Raw genomic sequence first — 21,268 nt, 5'->3', positions numbered from 1 at the left:
GAAACAAGAACTCAAGTTCAACTACCTAGGTCCATTTGGTAAAGGAACAATAGGCCCTGGATAGAATCATAGTTTAAAACAGTGAAAGTATTACCATATTACAACAAAGCATAATTGGTGGATTAATTTAAAAAATACTGAGTCACCACTATACTATACCATACTTAGAAAAGTTGGTAAATGTCTCATCCAGTCTAGAAATATATTATCTTTAAAATAGTATGTGAATAAAATGTTGTCTACACAATGAACTTATTACTATTTGGTAATAAAAGAGAACAAACTAATGAAACACGCTATATCATGGATGAACCTCAAAAACATTATGCTAAGTGAAAGAAGCCAGACACAAAAAACAGATATTTTATGATTCCATTTATACAAATGTCCAGAAAAAGATGAATTTTTAGAGATAAAAAATAGAGGCAGGGCGTGGTGGCTCACACCTGTAATCCCAGCACTTTGGGAGGCCAAGGTGGGCAGATTGCCTGAGGTCAGGAATTTGAGACCAGCCTGGCCAACATGGCGAAACTTCGTCTCGACTAAAAATACAAAAATTAGCTGAGTGTGGTGGGGCTCCTGTAGTCCCAACTACTCGGGAGGCTGAGGCAAGAGAATCACTTGAACCTGGGAGGCAGAGGTTGCAGTGAGCAGAGATCGCGCCACTGCACTCCAGCCTGGGCGACAGAGTGAGACTCCGTCTCAAAAAAAAAAAAAAAATAGATTAGTGGCGGTTGCCTGTGGCTGACAGTGAGAAGGGAAGCTCCTGTAAACAGGCAAGAGGGATTTTACTGAGGGGATAAAAATGTTCTAAACCTAAATTACAGTGATAGTTAAATCCCTCACTTAAGTTACTAAAATTCATTAAGCTGTACACTTGAAACGGGTAAATTTTATGTTGTATAAAATACAACTCAATAAAGATGTTAACGTGGTAAAAAAAATGGTACAATGAAATACGTTTTGGCTATAAAGGGTAAATTTCAGTTTAAGAATGTTTTAATATGGAATATAGTCCCCTAAAATGGCTTATGAATGGGACATAAATGAAATCAGAAAACCACAACAAAATATCCAGCATAAGTTACTAAAATGTGTCTATTAGTATTTCACTTTTCTCAAAAGTAAGAAAACCATTAGGAATAATCCATTTAAGTCTACCATTATTTGCTACTTCTAAACTTTCTCACTACAGTGACAAAGAACAGTATTTTAATCACATGAGTTCTGAGGGCAGACTGCCTAGGTTTGTATCCTAGCTTTATCATGTACTTTGTGACCTTACAAAAGTACACTTGACTTCCTATACTTTTCCTGCATATATAAAATGGGATGACACCTACTTCATAGAGTATTTATAAGAATTAAACATGTAAACATTTAGCATAGTGCTAGCACATATAAGCAGTCCATAAATAATAACTATTATTTCTCAAAATTTACATCTCATTAGGAAAGTCTAAACAAGGGCCATTTTTCAATATACATATTTTTTCTTGACAAAGGGTCTTGATGCATTGTCCAGGCTGGAGTACAGTGGCATGGTCATAGCTCACTGCAGCCTCAACCTCTCAGGCTCAAGCAATCCTCCCACCTCAGCCTCCCAAAGGGGGAGAATGCATGGATGCATGCCACCACAAAATCAGCTACATTTTTTTAAAGATTTTTTTGAATACATGGAGTCTCACCATGTTGTCCATGCTGGTCTCAAACTCCCAGACTCAAGTGATCCTCCTGCCTTGGCCTCCCAAAGTGCTGGGATTACAGGTGTGAGCCACCATGCCTGGAATATTCACTCTTTTATTTCACTCCAATATACAGTGAAGCCATAACTATGAAATTTATGGCATAAATTATTTAGATCTTATCCTCTACTTACAACCAGAGAATAGTTAACAACAACAACAACAACAAAAATCTAACACTTATACAATGAACGTCCAAGAAGAGAACAATGGTTGTTCTTAACCATTGCATTTTACAAATGTATTGCCCTTTAAAGGTATTCCCAATCCAAATTTCCTCAAGAAAATTCGTCAGATTGCTAAATGCACATGTTTTACCCACAAGAAACTTTGGAAGATCTACAAAGATCTCTTCTACTCAGTAAGCTCGTCAAAATGACCTGCCCTCCCACCACAAAATAACTAGCTACTAGATAAAGCAGTTTAACACATCATTCCTATTTCTTGGGTGTCTAGCAATCTCAAAAACAAAAAAGTGAACTGAAGCCAGGTGTGGTGGTGAGCACCTGAAGTCCCAGCTACTCAAAAAGCTGAGGCAGGAGGACTGCTTGAGGCCAGGAGTTCAAAGGTGCAGTGTGCTATGACCGTTCCTGTGAATAGCCACTGAGCTCTAGTCTGGCAACACAGCGAGATCCTGTCTCAAAAATAAAAAAACAAAGTGAACGGACACAAGTATGCAGTGAGCAAATGTGAAAAACTGGGTTATCCAGAGGGCCATTTTCAATCCTCAGATGGATTAGAAAGCCTTGGGCCAGCAGCAAACCTGGGGTGCTGAACCAGAGCCTGCCACATTAGGCTGGCAAGGGTCTGATCCATTTTACAAATACACATGTAGGAAAGGAGGTGAAGTGTTCCCAGTTCAGTGGCACCCTAGCAACTAGCAGAAGCAAAAGAAATGTTCTCTGGGGCAAAGAATCCCCAGTTTAGGCCCTTAAGATTCCAACAGATTAAGATCAAATATAAAGTTGCAATCGAAGAACAAACGCAAATGAAAACAAACCTCAATGAGGAAGAGACAAAAAACCATTTATATACCCAACGATTTCAGACACTGGAATTATCAAATGGAGAATGTTTTTTAAAAAATCCTATGTATCAAAAAAAATTACAAGGAAGAAATGAGAAACTATCAAAAACAAGCATCAGCAATTCTACTCCTAGGTATATATCCAAAAGAAAAGAAAACATATTTCTACACAGAACCTTGTACACAAATGCTTAAAGCAGCATTATTTATAATTCATAACAGCCAAATGGAAATAAGACAAATGTCTATCAATGAATGATGGATAAACAAATTGTGGCACATGTATACACAGTAGAATTATTATACAGCCATAAGAAGAAAGGAAGTACTGACACATTCTACAACTTGGATGAACCTCAAAGTCATTATGCTAAGTAAAGAATCCAGACAAAAAAAGTCACGATTCCTTTTATGTGATATATCCTGAACAGGAAAATCCATAGAGACAGAGAGCAGATTAGCAGTTATCACGGCTTGGGAGAAGACAGAAATGGGGGTTTTTTTCTAAGGTGACAAGAAAGATCTGAAACTAGAGACAGATGGTGGATGTATATCATTGTGAATACACTAAACACCACTAAGGTGTACACTCTATATAACCATCAATTGTATGTTATGTAAATTTCATCTCAGTTTAAATAATCCTAACAGCATATTTGAAGAAGCAATTAATATTGTAAAGCTGAAAATAAAGATACCCCAGCAATTCTACTCTCAAGCATACACCCAACATAAACGTTAAATCTGTTTATTAATAAACATATGCAAAAATGTTCAATGTATCACTGTTCACATGGTTTAAAAAAAAAAAAAAGCTAAGCAAATGTCCTTTGATATAAAAATCTTAAAACCCGGTACATTCACTCAACAGATTACTACGCAGCAGTAAAAGTGAATGGCCTACGGACACAATTATTTGACTAAATCTTAAAAGGCCTGTAGTCCTAGCTACTTGGGAGGCTAAGGCAGGAGAATGGCGTGAACCGGCGAGGCGGAGCTTGCAGTGAGCAGAGATAGTACCACTGCCCTCCAGCCTGGACGACAGAGTGAGACTCCGTCTCAAAAAAAGAAAAAGGCAACACTGAAAATTAGCTGGGTGTGGTGGTGGACGCCTGTAATCCCAGCTACTCAGGAGGCTGAGGCAGGAGAATCGCCTGAACCTGGAAGGAGGTTGCAGTGAGCCAAGATCGCGCCACTGCACTGGAGCCAGGGCAACAGTGGAGGACTCCGTCTCAAAAAAAAAAAGGCAACACTGATATTTTCATAGAGCTCAAGAGAAACGTGCAAGTAATGCTTATATATCACACATAGGATAAAACTTTTAAAGACCACAGAAATCACAAATTCAAAGTTCAGAATAGTGATTATCTCTAAAGGAAAGGAAAGGAATGATATAGGAAGAAAAATACAGGTGGATGCAATGATATTGTTAATACTCTAATTCTTAAGCTGTGTGATAGTTTCAGGGATGCTCATTTTATTTTATATCTTACACATATTAAATATGAGAATATATACCAACGGGCTTTGTAAATTGTAAAAATGAAGAACACAGTAGTCTTCACTGAAATTCACAATGACCATATCATAGCCTCAATACTTCAATTTTTACAGTACCTCTCATAATGTAAGACAAAAACATAACATACATGTTGAAAGGAGTTTTACAGCCGGGCACGGTGGCTCATGCCTGTAATCCCAGCACTTTGGGAGGCCAAGGCACATGGACCACCTGAGGCTGGGAATTTGAGACCAGCCTGACCAACATGGAGAAACTCTGTCTGTACTAAAAATACAAAATTAGCCGGGCGTAGTGGCGCGTGCCTGTAATCCCAGCTACTTGGGAGGCTGAGGCAGGAGAATTGCTTGAACCCAGGAGATGGAGGTTGCAAAAAGCCAAAATCGTGCCATTACACTCCAGTCTGGGCAATAAGAGTGAAACTCCGTCTCACAAAAAAAGAAAAAAAAAAAAAGGAAAAGAAAGAAAGAAGTTTTACTACCTTTTGTGGGGAAGTAAATTATTTAATATTCTGAGCATACATAGACATATGTTCAAACATAAGTCAAATTTTTAAAACTAACATTACAGCAAAGTTTATCTCTATAAAATAATTAGTTGGTACCCAGACCAGTTGAGATCTAGTAACTTCAAATAATATTTGGTAAAGCAAAAAATTTAGGCTACTTTCTTAGAATTTATTATTCTAGTAAGAAACATTATCAATATATTCACATATGAAAATGGTTTACCCTAACGTTAAGCGGAACTACAAAAACTAGAGCCTAACACAACAAAGCATCAAAATTTAAAAGGAATGGAATGTATACAATAAGAACCAGAAGTCACATATTCCAAAAACTATCCCTAAATTAATTTTAAACACATCCAGAGTATACATGATAAAGAGTAAAGATCTCTACAAGACTATGTTCCTATTTTATAATCAGGAAGTTAAAAGTGGCCGGGAGTGGTGGTTCGTGCCTATAAACCCAGCACTTTGGCAGGCCGAAGCAGGAGGATTGCTTGAGCTCAGGAGTTTGAGACCACCCTGGGCAACAGAGTGAGAACCTGTCTACATAAAATACAAAAATTAGCTGGGTGTGGTTGAGTGCGCCTGTAGTCCTAGCTACTGGGGAGGCTGAGGTGGAAGGATCACTTGAGCCCAGGAGGCGGAGGCTGCACTGAGCCAAGATGACACCACTGCACTCCAGCCTTGGCAAATGAACGAGACGCTGTCTCAAAAAAAAAAAAAAAAAAAAAAGTTGAAAGTAAAATGCATTTTTCTTTCTCTTTAGGAAAACTAGTATTAGTCTTTGGCAATAATACTTTTCTGTGTTTCTTGTTAGAGGTCATAAATGGGAAGACAGATATTAAACAAGTTACCAAAAAAACCATCCCACAAAAAGAAAAAAAAAGATGAATGAGAACCTCTGGCAGATATGAACTGCCCACACCTGATTTGTTACTTCAGATCTGTGAGCTATAAGAATAAGTCAACCTTTAAAAAAAAAAAAAAAAGCTGGGCCAGGCACGGTGGCTCATGCCTATAATCCCAGCCCTTTGGGAGGCCGAGGCAGGCGGATCAACTGAGGTCCGGAGTTCGAGACCAGCCTGACCAACTTGGTAAAACCCCATCTCTACTAAAAATACAAAACTTAGCCAGGCATGGTGGTGCATGACTGTCATCCCAGCTACTCGGGAGGCTGAGGAAGGAGAATCGCTTGAACCCGGGAGGCAGAGGTTGTAGTGAGCCAAGCTCGTGCCATTGCACTCCAGCCTTGGCAACAAGAGCGATACTCCGTCTCAAAAAAAAAAAAAGCCGGGAGCGATGGCTCATGCCTGTAATCCCAGCAACTTTGGGAGGTCGAGGCAGGCGAATCACCTGAGGTCGGGAGTTCAAAGCCAGCCTGGCCAACATGGAGAAACCTTGTCTCTACTAAACAATACAAAATTAGCCAGGCGTGGTGGTGCATGCCTGTAATCCCAGCTACTCGGAAGGCTGAGGTAGGAGAATCACTTAAAGCCGGGAGGCAGAGGTTGCAGTGAGCCGAGATCGCACTACTGCACTCCAGCCTGGGCAAAAAGAGCGAAACCCCATCTAAAAAAAAAAAAAAAAAAGGCTACCTAAATAGCAAATTAAAATTAGCCAGGTGTGGTGGCAGGCGCCTGTAATCCCAGCTACTCTGGAGGCTGAGGCAGGAGAATCGCTTGAACCCGGGAGGCAGAGTTGCAGTGAGCTGAGATAGTGCCACTGCACTCCAGCCTGGGTGACAAGAGCAAGACTCAGTCTCCAAAAAAAAAAAAAAAAAAAAAAGCTAATTAAAGACCTCTTCCTAGAGACTCATGAAAGCAGATTAACTCTGTACTTCATTGAAGGAAAACACCATAACAAATTATGTAAAGAAAACATTATAACCGAGACTTGTAGAGAGATATTAAACTAGTTGAAAGTAGGGGAATATAAAGCTAGCTAGTTTTAAAATAAAACTTAAAGAAAAAGAAAAAACAAGTACACTTTGTTTCACTTGGAAAAAGTTTATTTATATAACTGCCATTTTTAGAAAATGTATCCACCAAAAAGAAAGAACCAAAAATGTGTCTGTAAGTACAGTAGGCTTCCCCTTAGCTATGGTTTTAATTACCCACAGTCAACTGTGGTCCAAAAGTAGGTGAGTACAATAAGGTATTTTTCCCCCCAAAGGTCCAAACAAAGCTAAAAAAATGAGGTATTTTTGGAGTGAAAGTGAAACTGAGAGATGACATTTGTAAAACTTGTATTGTAGTATATTGTTATAACTGTTTTCTTTTCTTTCTTTTGAGACCGAGCTTCGCTCTTGTTGCCCAGGCTGGAGTGCAATGGCATGATCTCAGCTTACCACAACCTCTACCTTCCGGGTTCAAGTGATTCTCCTGCCTCAGCCTCCTGAGTAGCTGGGATTACAGGCATGTGCCACCACGCCCAGCTAATTTTGTATTTTTAGTAGAGACGGGGTTTCTCCATATTGGTCAGGCTGGTCTCAAACTCCCAACCTTAGGTGATCCGCCTGCCTCAGCCTCCCAAAGTGCTGGGATTACAGGCATAAGCCACCACGCCTGGCCAGAGTCTCGCTCTGTCACCCAGGATGGAGTGCAGTGGCACTATCTTGGTTCACTGCAACCTCCGCCTTCTGGTTTCAAGAGATTCTCCTGCCTCAGCCTCTCGAGCAGCTGGGCTTATGGGTGCTCGCCACCACGCCAGGCTAATTTTTGTATTTTTAGTAGAGACGGGGTTTCATCATGTTGGCCAGGCTGGTCTCAAACTCCTGACCTCGTGATCAGCCCGCCTCGGCCTCCCAAAGTGCTGGGATTACAGGCGTGAGCCACCACGCCCAGCAATTATTAAATATTTTACATTAGTAATAGTTTCATCTTCTGGGGGCGAAGCTTAGGATACCATAAATACTGAGGTTTAGGGCAGTTTAACAATGTAACTTGTATTTTATCTTCCAGACTTCCAATTTATGTATAGAAAAATGTGACTATTATAGAGTTCTTGTGAACAATAATCAAAGTGTCAACTCCAAATCAGTATAACCATTTCAGAAATTTCTTTCCATCCTCACTAGCCCCAGAGAACTAATCTGGAAGACATATTAGGTCCTGCTACTTTATTTTTTTTGAGAGAGAGTCTCACTCTGTCACCCAGGCTGGAGTGCAGTGGCGTGATCTTGGCTCACTGCAGCCTCTGACTCCTGGGCTCAAGCGATCCTCCCAAGTACCTGGACTACAGGCACGTGCGACACACAGGGCAAATTTTTTTATTTTTTGCAAAGATGGGGTTTTGTTATGTTGCCTAGGCTGGTCTCGAACTCCTGGGCTCAAGTAACCCTCCTGCCTCAGCCTCCCAAAGCGCTGGGATCAAGGGGTGTGAGCCACTGTGCCCAGCCTGTCCTGCTATTTTTAAAAGTCACAAGTCAAAGAGGAAGTAGGAAGTCTTTCAACAAAGTAGAAAAAGAATAGCACCTGACAGCTGCAAAATGTTTCATAATGCAGTTCCTAAGTAAACCAAAAGATCTTCGTCAAACTCATCAAGAAATCCATTAATCTGCTCTTTCATTGTCTTCAGGCCTCTACAATCTATGTTTCAAGTGAAAATACACTTAACACATTAGGAAGTGATGGAAATATCTGATGGGAAAACAGTAGGAAAAAGTTCTATTAAATATGCTAGCTGTGTAGCCACTAACTCAGGTGCCACCACAGTTTATTTTCCTTTAACACACACTAGTAAATCAGAGATTGTAAGATTTACTAACACACATATAATGAATTAGTATTGTCAAAAGGTATCTCTGTAAGTGTAGCCTACAGAAGTAGAAGGGGAATGGTAAATGGATCTCAGCTTGTAATGGCTGGGTGGTACAGTGTTAAGAAGGATTTAGAGGCCGGATGCAGTGGCTCACGCCTGTAATCCCAGCACTTTGGAAGGCTGAGGTGGACGGATCATCTGAGGTCAAGAGTTCGAGACTAGCCTGACCAACATGGAAAAACCCCATCTCTACTAAAACAAACAAAAAAACCCCACAAAATTAGCTGGGTGTGGTGGCGCATGCCTGTAATCCCAGCTACTCGGTAGACTGAGACAGGAGAATCGCTTGAACCCAGGCGGCAGAGGTTGCGGTGAGCCGAAATCGTGCCATTGCACTCCAACCTGGACAACAAGAGCAAAACTCCGTCTTAAAAAAAAAAAAAAAAAAGGATTTAAAGTCATATTTAAACTCAACCCCACACTGCTACAGACAATAAACTTTGTCTGCCATTGGCACAGTTGGTGGTGTGGCATCTAACCCATATTAACTGCCATAGCTGGCCTACAGAATAAATACTATATAAATCAACTCATTACTCATGGAGGCAAATGTGATTCAACTTCTATTTGGCTAATTTTTCAACTTATGTAAAAATATACATGCTTTTATTCATAGAAATAATACACTAAAAAGAAAATGTTTAAAGTGATCAATGTCTATTTTTTAAAAAGAAAAAATCATTTCTTTCTTTTTTTTTTTTTTAAAGAAACAAGGTCTCACTGTCACCTAGGCTGGACTGCAGTGATGTGATTACGGCTCAGAGCAGCCTCTACCTCCAAGCTCAAGCAATCTTTCTGCCTCAGCCTCCCAAAGTGCTGGGATTAGAGGCATGAGCCACCACACCAGCCAGAAAAAAACATTTTATTAATCTGAAAAAAAAATCAAAATAATTACATACAGCATACTACAATGGCTATTTTATTTAAGAAGAATCATTAAAGACCTTAAAAAGGTAGTCACTTACTTTCTGAACATGTAGTTTCACCATTGGTAACAACTTCAGACTCTAACTGTAGCCCATCAAGACAAATTGACAAGTCTCCTATTGTCTCTGTTGGCTCTTTGTCACCTCCAAGCTGCAAAGTCACAACTACTTCTTCAACTGGAAGAAAATTAAGTTACAGAAAAAATGGTCACTTTTTTCCCTGTTAAGGCATCTTAACTGTTAAAAATTAACTGTTAAAAATGTGATGTCCAAGAAAATATAACTATATGTGCATATAAACTGTTGAACTATGTTTCACCCAAGGTTTGAGCACTTTTGACACCAAAACACTGTATCTTTTAAAAAGGACAAAATATGCTAATGTTTCATATTCATGATGTAAAATAGTATCTCCATCGTTTATTATGTTCATTCCATCCTTGTAAGACTATAGTATAAAATGGGCTAGCATAAGAATAAAGATTATTTAGTAATATATACCTGAATTAAATTGAGTAAAAACATAATTTAAGGATAAATTATATCTAATAAGTCCTAAATGAGAAAATTTTTTGAAGTATGTTTTAGATAGTCGAGGGGTAGAAAAAATGTGTTTTAAAATGATATATTAATTAAAACAAGCTACACATATTTCTATATTATATAAATACACATATACAAATAAAACCACAACCTCATAAAATGAGGACATTTTAAAAAATAAGCATTTAAAGCTGGATGTGGTGGTACCTGCCTATAGTCCCAGATACTCAGGAGGCTGAGGCAGGATAATCACTTCAGGCCAGGAGTTCAAAACTACACTGTGCTGTACCTGCACCTGTAAATAGCCACTGCACTCCAGCCTGGGAAACAGAGTGAGTCCTTGTCTCCCCATGTCCCTCCCAAAAAAGAAGCATCTGAAAAGGAAATCTGTAAAAATATTCATTTGATTTGTCTCTAAAGTGGGATTTTAATTTTTTTCTTTCATCTCTGCTTTATATTTTAGTTTTTCCACAATTAACTATGTATTACTTTACTAATATCTATTTACTAAGTAAATAAATATTTACTAAAAATACTGAATCCAAAATGAATGGTCAAACCAAGGTTACTCAGAATACTGTCAACAGTGTAAAATTCTTCTATCTGTTCATCCTATAACCAAGTAAAACTGAAAAGTATGAGAGAACATGAGTCATTATGCATGTTTGGCATATAAATTTCTTCCAGAAAAACAAACAGCTAAGTGCAATTTCTATTAGTCTTACATACATACGTTTCATATTGTTTGACTTTAATGTTTCATAAATATCTAATGCAGCAGTTCCCAACAAAACATCAGATTTCAGTGTCTGGTGACTCCACACACGAAAATGTAATTTACTCACAGGGGTAACAATACTAAAAGTGAAAAAAGAGGGAAAAAGTATTATTTTTATTGAATATCACAATGAGATCCTAAATAAATTACAATCCAGTTTTAAAGTCTAAAGTCTTCTCACTGCATCCCTTACAGTTTACTATACAATCAATATTGGCCTATGTTCAGTAATCTTATGAAAATTATCTGAATGCCACATGCTTACATGGTCATTTTCACTTGCGATTGAACTATAGAAGTAAATTCATACACATATTGTCAACAAAAGTAAAACTGCTTATCCTGCAACAAACTATTGGAAAACTAGTTTTACTTTAGTAGTACAGAAGAGTAACTTTACAAATTAAATCCTTATGTCAGTAGTTTACAGAGCTTGAGGTTATTTTATCTTTACAGTAACCCTATGAGATGGGAATTATCACTTCCTTCTTCAGATACAGAAACTGACATTCAGAGATAAAGCAAATCGCCTAAGGTCACATAGCCAGTAAGTAGAACTGTAATTTGAATAAAATCCTGACACTAAACTTTATATTAAAAAGTTCCTCAAGTCAGCTACATAATTTGAAGATTACATTACATACACCAAGTTTCACACTGCTAGAAGCAAGCTGCCCAGTCCAACTATCAAATATAGACTCACTCATACCTTGCTAAATGCCAATAAAGAATACTCTCTATAATGGTATTTCCAAAGTAAACTGGGAAATTTGAATTTGCAATACACATGGAATCAATGTTAGAGTCAACGATCAGAAAGCTAGGAGCACTATATAATCTACCACAGTCCTATGGTTCAATGATATAAAGACAAATTCCAGAAATGTTTGAATTTCTCTATATCTCATTCTCTCTAATGTGATCAAGTTTGAGGGGACAAAGAAACACTTTCCTCCTTTGAAGTCTACCTGTACCTATTACCACCACCATTTCAACGGCAATGGGTAGATTAAACAAACTAAAAATTCCACATTGCTCCTCTTCTTAGGGGGTACAATGTATTCATTCTTTTCGAAATTCCCAGATGCTACTTTCAAGAGAGCTCATATTATATATTATATTAGGAAAATATTTCTCGGCCAGGCGCAATGGCTCACGCCTGTAATCCCAGCACTTTGGGAGGCCAAGGTGGGAGGATTATTTGAGGTCAGGAGCTTCAGACCAGCCTGGCCAACATGGTGAAACCCCGTCTCTACTAAAATTACAAAAAAATTAGTTGAGAGTGGTGGCGCATGCCTGTAATCCCAGCTAATCAGGAGGCTGAGGCATGAGACTTGTTTGACCCCGGGAGGCGGAGGTTGCAGTGAGCAGAGATCGCGCCACTGCACTCCAGCCTGGGTAAGAGTGGAAAAAAAAAAATTCTCTATTAGTCAATTCAGAAATCATAATGGGGATGAAATAAAAGGCAAATAAATTTAACTTTACTATTTTTAATATGGAAGAAAGGTACATAAAGTATACTGTCAAAGATGATCAGTCTTAATTGTTTCAATTCAATTCTCAAAAGCAGTCTGGAAAGCCTGCTACACAACAATGGGAAGTAATAAAATTCCAGGCCAAGTTGCTGCAACTTAAAAATTCAGGAAAATAACTTGAATTGTAAGTTCCCCAAATGTTTGTGATCAAGAACAGCACTACTACATAGAACTACAAAGAGAGTTTCCTTTTTCTTAACTTTTAAATCACTAAGGAGTTCATGACATTAACAGCTTAAGAGCCTCCAAGTGCATATCAAGTAAGCACTCAAAGCAGTTGGAGGAAATTAGGTGACCATCTAATTCAATTGAACAACTCTGGCCATCATGGAGGCTGCGACCTTTTATAGATTCCACTTGGTAAAGGAAAAAATATATATGAGACGGGAACTTGCTACTTTGCCCTGGTTAATCTCGAACTCCTCCCACCTTATCCTCCCAAGTAGCTGGGATTATACACATGTGCAATCATTCCCAGCCTCATGTGTTTTCTTGAAATTTTTTTAATACATTGTTTCATTTCAACTCAATCTACAATGAGCCATTAATTAAAAACAGAAAGCCTAAGAAACATTTATGTTGAAATAAACACAGATGAGGAACATCGGAATGATACGGGCCTCAAGATGATCGTCCATAAATTCTTTTTTTTTTTTTCTCTTTTTTGAGACGGAGTTTCACTCTTGTCACCCCGGCTAGAACGCAATGGCATGATCACAGTTCACTGCAACCTGCAACCTCTGCCTAGCAGGTTCATCCAATTCTCCTGTCTCAGCCTCCTGAGTAGCTGGGATTACAGGCACCCACCATCACGCCTGGCTAATTTTTGTATTTTTAGTAGAGACGGGGTTTCACCACGTTGGTCAGGCTGGTCTCGAACTCCTGACCTCAGGTGATCCTCCCGCCTTGGCCTCCCAAACTGCTGGGATTACAGGAGTGAGCCACCATGCCTGGCCAAATCATTCTTTTTCTTCTTTTTTTTTTTTTGTTTGTCTTTTTGTAGAGACAGGGTCTCGCTACGTTGCCCAGGCTAGAGTTCAGTAGCAATTCACAGGAGCAATCATAGCAAACTGCACCTTTGAACTCCTGGCCTCACACAATCCTCCTGGCTCAGTCTCCCAAAGACTTGAGATTACAGGTATGAGCCACCATACCTGGCTCCATGTGTTTTCTTCTATTTTAATTTTAAAAATTAAAATTAACCTTCAATGGGTGTCAATATCTTAGATTATAATGCCAACATTTAGGGCTTTGTGTTAAAACTGAGCTATATCCTACTTCTATGAATCTACACTACAGATATAAACACCAACATACAAAGATATATGCACATGGATGTATCTGCAATACTGCCTAACAGCACGACATTAGAATCAATACAGAACTATTAAAATATAGTCCACCCATATTAAGGAATATTACAAAGCTATATAAGGGATGCAAGATCCATATGTACTCAGGTAAAGAGATCACCATGATATTAGTGTTAAGTACAAAAAGAAAGTTGTAGAATAAAATGTATAGTAGTAGTCCCAGCTACTTGAGAAAAAGGCTGAGATGGGAAGACTGCTTGAGTCGGGAAGGTTGAGAGCACTCTGGACAACATAGCAAGACCCCATCTCATTCAAAAAATAAATAAGTATAGTATAACTGGCACCGTAATTTAAAATACTAAAAACTGGCCAGGCACAGTGATGCATGCCTGTGGTCCCAGCTACTTGGGAGGCTGAGGCAGGAGGATCTCTTGAGGACAGGAGTTCAAGACTGCTGTGAGCTATGACAGTGCCACTATAATTCAGCTTGGGTGACAGGGTGAGACCCTATCTCAAAATAAAACAAAGAAAAAACTAACTAAACCACTATTTTTAAAAATTAAGTTAAAAAACAGAGGAGGGGGGGAAGTACTCATAATCCCTTAATTCAACCCGAAGTTAATGAAAGTGCTGCCAGAAATCTTTTTAGGTCCGTGACCATGGGCTCTCTTCAGCTATTGTTCAGTGACAAGAGCAATATCATCACCAACTAAACTAGAGAAGGTAAAGAAAGGGAGTGACTATAAAAACAGCTATCTAAAGAGAAACAAAAAAGCAGACCAGAAGGAGTCCTAGGAAAAAGAAAAAAAAAAAAAAAAGAAGAGAGAAAGGAGGAACAAAAAAAAAAAAACCAAAGTGAGAAACATTTTTTTTTATTGTATTTCCAATCATCTACTAAACAAAACATACTATAGAAAAATACTTCCAAACTTACACTGTAAGGGATTGCTTCCACTTGGGACTGTTCGTGTTGTTGCATTTTTCTGTCTTCTTTGACTGTCCATCTACTGTGACCTCTACGTAAGGACTTGGTCCAAACCAATTCTTCTTATTTTCCTTAAGTTTTGCTGAGATGACTATGTAAAAGAAATGAAAAACATTTCAGTAGTTGAGATGTTAATTCATGCATGAAATCAATTTAACTTCATAATTAGGCAGATTTACTAAATTTACTCAGAGAAGCAGTTTTGCTCTAAAATACTTACCAATTTTATTCACTCATAACCTTTCTACTTCCTCCCATCCTAGTAAATAAATATAGAGGTTCCCCGTACCATCAACCCAAATTCCCATCAGTAGAATTCCATGGTATCAAAAGTCCAGAACTCAGATCAATTAAAAAGTACACATATGGGCCAGGTGCAGCGGCTTACACCTCTAATCCCAGAACTTTGGGAGGCTGAGGCAAGAGGACTGCCTAAGCTCAGTAGTTCAAGACCAATCTGGAAAACATAGCGAGACCTCATCTCTCCTAAAAATCAAAAAAATTAGCTGGGCATAGTGGCGTGTGCCAATAGTCCCAGCTGCTTGGGAGGCTGAGGTAGGAGAATCACTTGAGTCCAGGAGGTCAAGTCTTCAATGAGCTATGATTGTGCAACAGCTTGGGCAACAGGAGGAAGAATTTAAAAAGTACACATATGGCTGGGCAGGGTGGCTTGCACCTGTAATCTCAGCTCTCAGGTGGCTGAGGCAGGAGGACTGCTTGAGCCTAAGAGTTTAAGACCTGCCTGGGCAGCACAGCGAGACCATATCTCAAAACAAACAAAATGTATGCATTGACAAACATGGTCAACAAACATCTGAATGCCTACCATGTGTCAGATACTGCTCTAAACTCTGTCCCTAAAGCAATTAACAGTAAACAAAAGGATCTGGCTTTCAAGGAGATTATATTCTAATTAAAGTATTTATGATGAAAAACAGGCTGATGTGACAGAACATGACTTGGTAGTAAGGAAGGCCTTTGAGAAGACTTTTAAGCAACCATCCAAATGACAAGGAGCCAGCCATGTGAAGACTGGAGGTGGGAATAAGACAGCATTCCAGACAGAGGCAAATGAGTATGGCGTATCTGAGGGAAAGTATAGCAAGCACAGGAAGGAATGGTAAATGAAGGGAGATAAGCTTTCTATGGGAGCTTTATAAGCCAAGATAAAGAATTTGCAGCTGGGCACAGTGGCTCACACCTGTAATCCCAGCACTTTGGGAGGTTGAGGCGGGTGGATCACCTGAGGTCATGAGTTTAAGACCAGCCTGGCCAACATGGCGAAACTCGTCTCTACTAAAAAAATTCAAAAATTAGCCAGGTGTGGTGGTGGGCACCTGTAATCCCAGCTACTCAGGAGGCTGAGGCAGGAGAACTGCTTGAACCCGGGAGGTGGAGATTGCAGTGAGCCGAGATTATGCCACTGCACTCCAGCCTGGGCGACAGAGTGAGACTACGTATCAAAAATAATAATAATAATAATAATTTAGATTTTATTCTGTGTGTTGGAAAGCCAATGGAAGAATAAGAACTATAAACTAAGATTTTTTTTAACATCTCATATTATCTAAGCAAGAGCTTCCTATGTTATGCATCTTGAGATACAAACTCCTTAGCCTTCACCCTTTAGTTACCTTTGCCATAAAATAGCTTTGTCCAAGCCCCTTAGAGGGTATAATAAGTAGAAATTTAGCAGAGCACCCCATGATTTCCACAGGTGGCAACTCATTGCTCCCTCATAGATGAGGTAACTACAACCAAGGAAGTACTCCACCACCCAGGTTATCTACTCCAGCAGCAAAGTTCAGAGAATGCCAATGCTCATCAAAGTTAAGGAACCCTTGGAGTTGTCAGGAGTTTATATAGTAGCTACTTAAGAAGCTTAATATAGCCAGGTGCAGTGGCTCACGCCTATAATCCCAGCACTTTGGGAGGCTGAGACGGGCGGATCACGAGGTCAGGAGATCGAGACCATCCTGGCTAACATGGTGAAACCCTGTCTCTACTAAAAATACAAAAAATTAGCCGGGCGTGGTGGTGGGCGCCTGTAGTCCCAGCTACTCGGGAGGCTGAGGCAGGAGAATGGTGTGAACCTGGGAGGTGGAGCTTGCAGTGAGCTGAGATTGCACCACTGCACTCCAGCCTGGGTGACAGAGCAAGACTCCATCTCAAAAAAAAAAAAAAAAGGAAGCAGCAGCTTAATATATAGTCTGAAGTCTGGGTATCTAAGCAGGCATAGTCCCAGGTGGTGGCCCTGAAACTCTGACTTTATATATATCAAATACTTCCATCCTTTTAGGCTTATGTGCCTTTTTGCTGGCATTCAAGCTAGCCACAGAATGACTGACTGAAGAAAAAGAAGAGTTGCAAGAGAAGGCTAGACAAATAGACAAGATCAAGCATGGTGGTTCACACTTGTAATCCCAGCACTTTGGGAGGCTGAGGCAGGAAGATCACTTGAGGCCCAGGAGTTTGAACAAAGCCTGGTCAACATAGTGAGACCCCCGTCTCTACAAAAGATAATTTTAAAAATTAGCCAGGCATGATGGTGTGCACCTGTAGTCCCAGCTGCTGGGGGAAGACTGAGGCAGGAGGATCGCTTGAGCCTGGGAGGTCAAGGCTGCAGTGAGCTGTGACTGCATCACTGCAATCCAGCCTGGGCAACAGAGCAAAACTGTGTCTCAAAAAAAAAAAAAAAAAAAAAAAAAAAAGGTTGTTTCAGATGCCAGATGCTGAGACATCTAAGTGGAAACATGAAATAGAAAGTCTTTTTCAGAATAAAAAATATTCAAGTGGGGACCAGAGCTCTCTCTGATTAAAATGTAATAGGCCGGGCACGTAATACCAGCACTTTGGGAGACCCAGGCGGGAGGATCACTTGAGCCCAGGAGTTTAAGACCAGCCTGGACAACACAGTGAGACCTCATCTCTATTAAAAAATAAAAAATTAAAAAAAAAGTACTATTAAAGCTCTAGTGCTTAATATAGAGCCAAATTTAATCACAGGATTACACAGAAAAACATAAAATTTCTACTTTTAATACATTTCTGGTCTAAGAAAAGGTGAAATAGCCCAAACAATTATACATACACTGATTATATTTCAGGGCCTCTTTTGGCACTCTGAAACTGATTAAACCTAGAACAAAGAGCAACGCAGGGCTGACAGGAAGGAAATGATCTGCCCCTGTTGGGGCTTTCTAGGATTCAAACTTTTTTTTTTTTTTTTTTTTGAGACGGAGTTTCGCTCTTGTTGCCCAGGCTGGAGTGCAATGGCTCAATCTTAGCTCATTGCAACCTCCGCCTGCCAGGTTCAAGCGATTCTCCTGCCTCAGCCTCCAAAGCAGCTGGAGTTATAGGCATGCGCCTATATGTAGCAATTTTGCTACATAATCCTACCAAACCCCACTGAAACCTTTCTTTCTTTTTTTTTTTTTTTTTTTTGAGACAGGGTCTGGTTCTGTCACCCAGGCTGGAGAATAGTGGCACAATCTCAGGTCACTGCAACCACCTCTACCTCCTGGGCTCAAGCCATCCTCCCACCTCAGCCTCCCAAGTGGCTGGGACTACAGGTGCGTGCCACCACATCCAGGAAATTTTTGTATTTTTTTCTGGTAGAGACAAGCTTTTGCCATGTTGCCCAAGTTGGTCTTGTACTCCTGGGCTCAAGAGATCCACTTACCTAGGCCTACCAAAGTGGTGGAATTACAGGCATGAGCCACCAGGCCCGGCCTAACAAACTTTACATGGGGGCAGAGGGGCACCAGTTGTTAGTATTTACCATGTGCCTGCACGTAAATGTCATTTCAATATCAATACCTATTCTGCGAAACAGGTATTACTGTCCTAATTTTTACACATAAAAAGAGAAGCGGCCGAACGTGGCGGCTCACGCCTGTAATCCCAGCACTTTGGAAGTCTCAGTCAAAAGGATCAACTGAGGTCAGGAGCCAGCTTGACAAACATGGTGAAACCCTGTCTCTACTAAAAATACAAAAATTAGCCAGGTGTGGTGGCGTATGCCTGTAATCCCAGCTACTCAGGAGGCTGAGGCAGGAGAATCACTGGAACCCGGGAGGCAGAGGTTGTAGTGAGCTGAGATCACGCCATTGCACTCCAGCCTGGGTGACAAGAGTGAAACTCCGTCTCAAAAAAAAAAAAAAAGACAGAAGCTCTGTGGAATTTAAAAATTTGCCCAAGGGTCACATTGCAAAACCTGGACAGGAGAAATTATTTCAGTATTCAAATCTCAAAGTCTAGATTGAACAAAACCTTGTGTTATAGTCATAATATTACAAATATAAAATAAATCAATGTACTACTTCCTGAAAACTGAAGTCCAATAGTAAATTAAACAAAAAATAAAAAACTATACATTATAAACTGGAAGAAAAAGGACCAGAAAAATGTCAGTCTCATCTGACACCTGGGCTACTATGAGAGGCCTCTAAATAACTGTTTTTACTATCACTTCTCCAATCCAACCCCTCACAGCCACCAGAATTATTTTCCTAAAATAGATGTGATCATGTCATTAGTTAAATGATTCTTTATTGCCTGAAAAATGAAGTTTAAACTCTTATGAGGCATTTTACCTTGCTTAGTATGCAGCTATAACTTATCCTTCCAGCCTTCTACTAAAACAAATCTTACCAAAGCTCTATATTCTAGGCACCCTTAGTTATTTGCTGTTCCTCACATGGGCCATGTACTTTCATTCCTCTAAACATGCTGCTCCCTCTACTCAGAATGATCCTTTTTTCTTTTATACCCATTAAAATTCTATTTCTTGAGAGACAAACGTCCCCCTTCTCTTTGATTGAAGGCTTCTTTAATCCTAAGAAGTTGAATTATTTCCACCTCCATGCTTCCAGAGTATTTCCATATTTACGTATGGCTCCATCAGCTTTTCATTTTGTCTTACTAGTTTTTACTCGTTTAACTCACCCTGTAAGCCTCTGGATTGCACAGATATAGCCAATCTTTACAATTTCTGGAGCACTCTGGGATTTAATCTGAGAGGTATTTAATACATACGTTGAACCAAATGATTATTAGTCATGGTAGAAAACAAAAGTTTCCCTGCTTTCTAGTCTCTGTCTCTCTGCTTTATTATAATCACTTGCTGGCTATCTCACTCTCCCATGCATGTGCTCGCTCTCTCACACATACCCACACACTAATGCAAATAGTTTTCATGGCTTAAACTAATGTTCCTCTGATCCTTCTGTTCTGAAGGTCAGTGCTTTGAACTGATTTCAGTTCTTCAGTGTATCTCTCTCATACAACATAAACATTTTACAATACAAATACAAAAGAAGAATGGATCCGTAGCTTATCCAGCCTATTTTGGATAAGCTACAGAGAACAAGGTACAACAAAAAACAGTGCCAAAACTAAATAAATAAGCAGAATAATGAACCAGGTAAGAGATCAATCCAGTTGAGCAACAGCTACCTCGAAGAACTCTGCCCTGCCTGTGGAGAACTAAACTCTAAATCACAAGTATAAAATTCTTAGTTTGCTGGACTGTTAAAGGAATAAAAAAAAAAACATAAGTATAAGGGATCTTTTTGGTCCCTGAACAATCAGAGCTAAATATACGCACTGTAATAAATTTGGGAAATGCAGTACTATTTAATTACGATTAATAATAACCAAAATCAAGATGACATTTCTTTCTTAATTTGGAGTAAAGACGAGAATATAAGAAATTTCTAGCAAATACCAAAGTTTCCTTATTTTGCCCAATGCTAGCATACAACAGATATCAAATAAAAAACACAGATGAGCCAACACCCCGGTGGAGAAGCTGAGGTCAACATCAGATTTCAAATATTTAAATGGATACAAAACTATTTCAGCGCCTCTCCCTCTCCCTCTCCCTCTCCCTCTCCCTCTCCCTCTCCCTCTCCCTCTCCCTCTCCCTCTCCCTCTCCCTCTCCCTCTCCCTCTCCCTCTCCCTCTCCCTCTCCCTCTCCCTCTCCCTCTCCCTCTCCCTCTCCCTCTCCCTCTCCCTCTCCCTCTCCCTCTCCCTCTCCCTCTCCCTCTCCCTCTCCCTCTCCCTCTCCCTCTCCCTCTCCCTCTCCCTCTCCCTCTCCCTCTCCCTCTCCCTCTCCCTCTCCCTCTCCCTCTCCCTCTCCCTCTCCCTCTCCCTCTCCCTCTCCCTCTCCCTCTCCCTCTCCCTCTCCCTCTCCCTCTCCCTCTCCCTCTCCCTCTCCCTCTCCCTCTCCCTCTCCCTCTCCCTCTCCCTCTCCCTCTCCCTCTCCCTCTCCCTCTCCCTCTCCCTCTCCCTCTCCCTCTCCCTCTCCCTCTCCCTCTCCCTCTCCCTCTCCCTCTCCCTCTCCCTCTCCCCTCTTTTTCGGTCTCCCTCTCCTTCTTTTTTCGGTCTCCCTCTGTTGCCGAAGCTGGACTGTACTGCCGGGATCTCGGCTTGCTGCAACCTTCCTGCCTCGGGCTCCTGTGACTCTCCTGCCTTGGCCTGCCGAGTGCCTGGGATTGCAGGCGCGCGCCGCCACGCCTGAATGGTTTTTGTATTTTTGGTGGAGACGGGGTTTCGCCGTGTTG

General features: G+C 40.3%; 1 protein-coding gene across 5 annotated transcripts in view; it reads right to left on the bottom strand.

Annotated features, from left to right (window-relative positions):
- The window catches only part of ITCH (itchy E3 ubiquitin protein ligase), a 156,095-nt gene that overhangs the window by 92,561 nt on the left and 42,266 nt on the right, over positions 1-21,268 (bottom strand). For 4 of the 5 annotated variants that reach the window (XM_063720616.1, XM_054542165.2, XM_024238866.3 and 1 more), the window contains 3 exons: positions 14,651-14,792; positions 10,824-10,948; positions 9,587-9,724 (listed from right to left, as the gene is read on the bottom strand). In XM_063720616.1, coding sequence (XP_063576686.1) covers positions 9,587-9,724; positions 10,824-10,948; positions 14,651-14,792 — 405 coding nt within the window. Of the gene's footprint in view, positions 1-9,586; positions 9,725-10,823; positions 10,949-14,650; positions 14,793-21,268 lie in introns of those variants that run through there. The other variant, XM_054542166.2, reaches the window with a different exon arrangement.

Source organism: Pongo abelii, chromosome 21 (assembly GCF_028885655.2).
Source record: "Pongo abelii isolate AG06213 chromosome 21, NHGRI_mPonAbe1-v2.0_pri, whole genome shotgun sequence".
Lineage (NCBI taxonomy): Eukaryota > Metazoa > Chordata > Mammalia > Primates > Hominidae > Pongo > Pongo abelii.
Note: the sequence above shows the minus strand (reverse complement) of the source record. Positions and strands in the feature narration are given on the sequence as shown.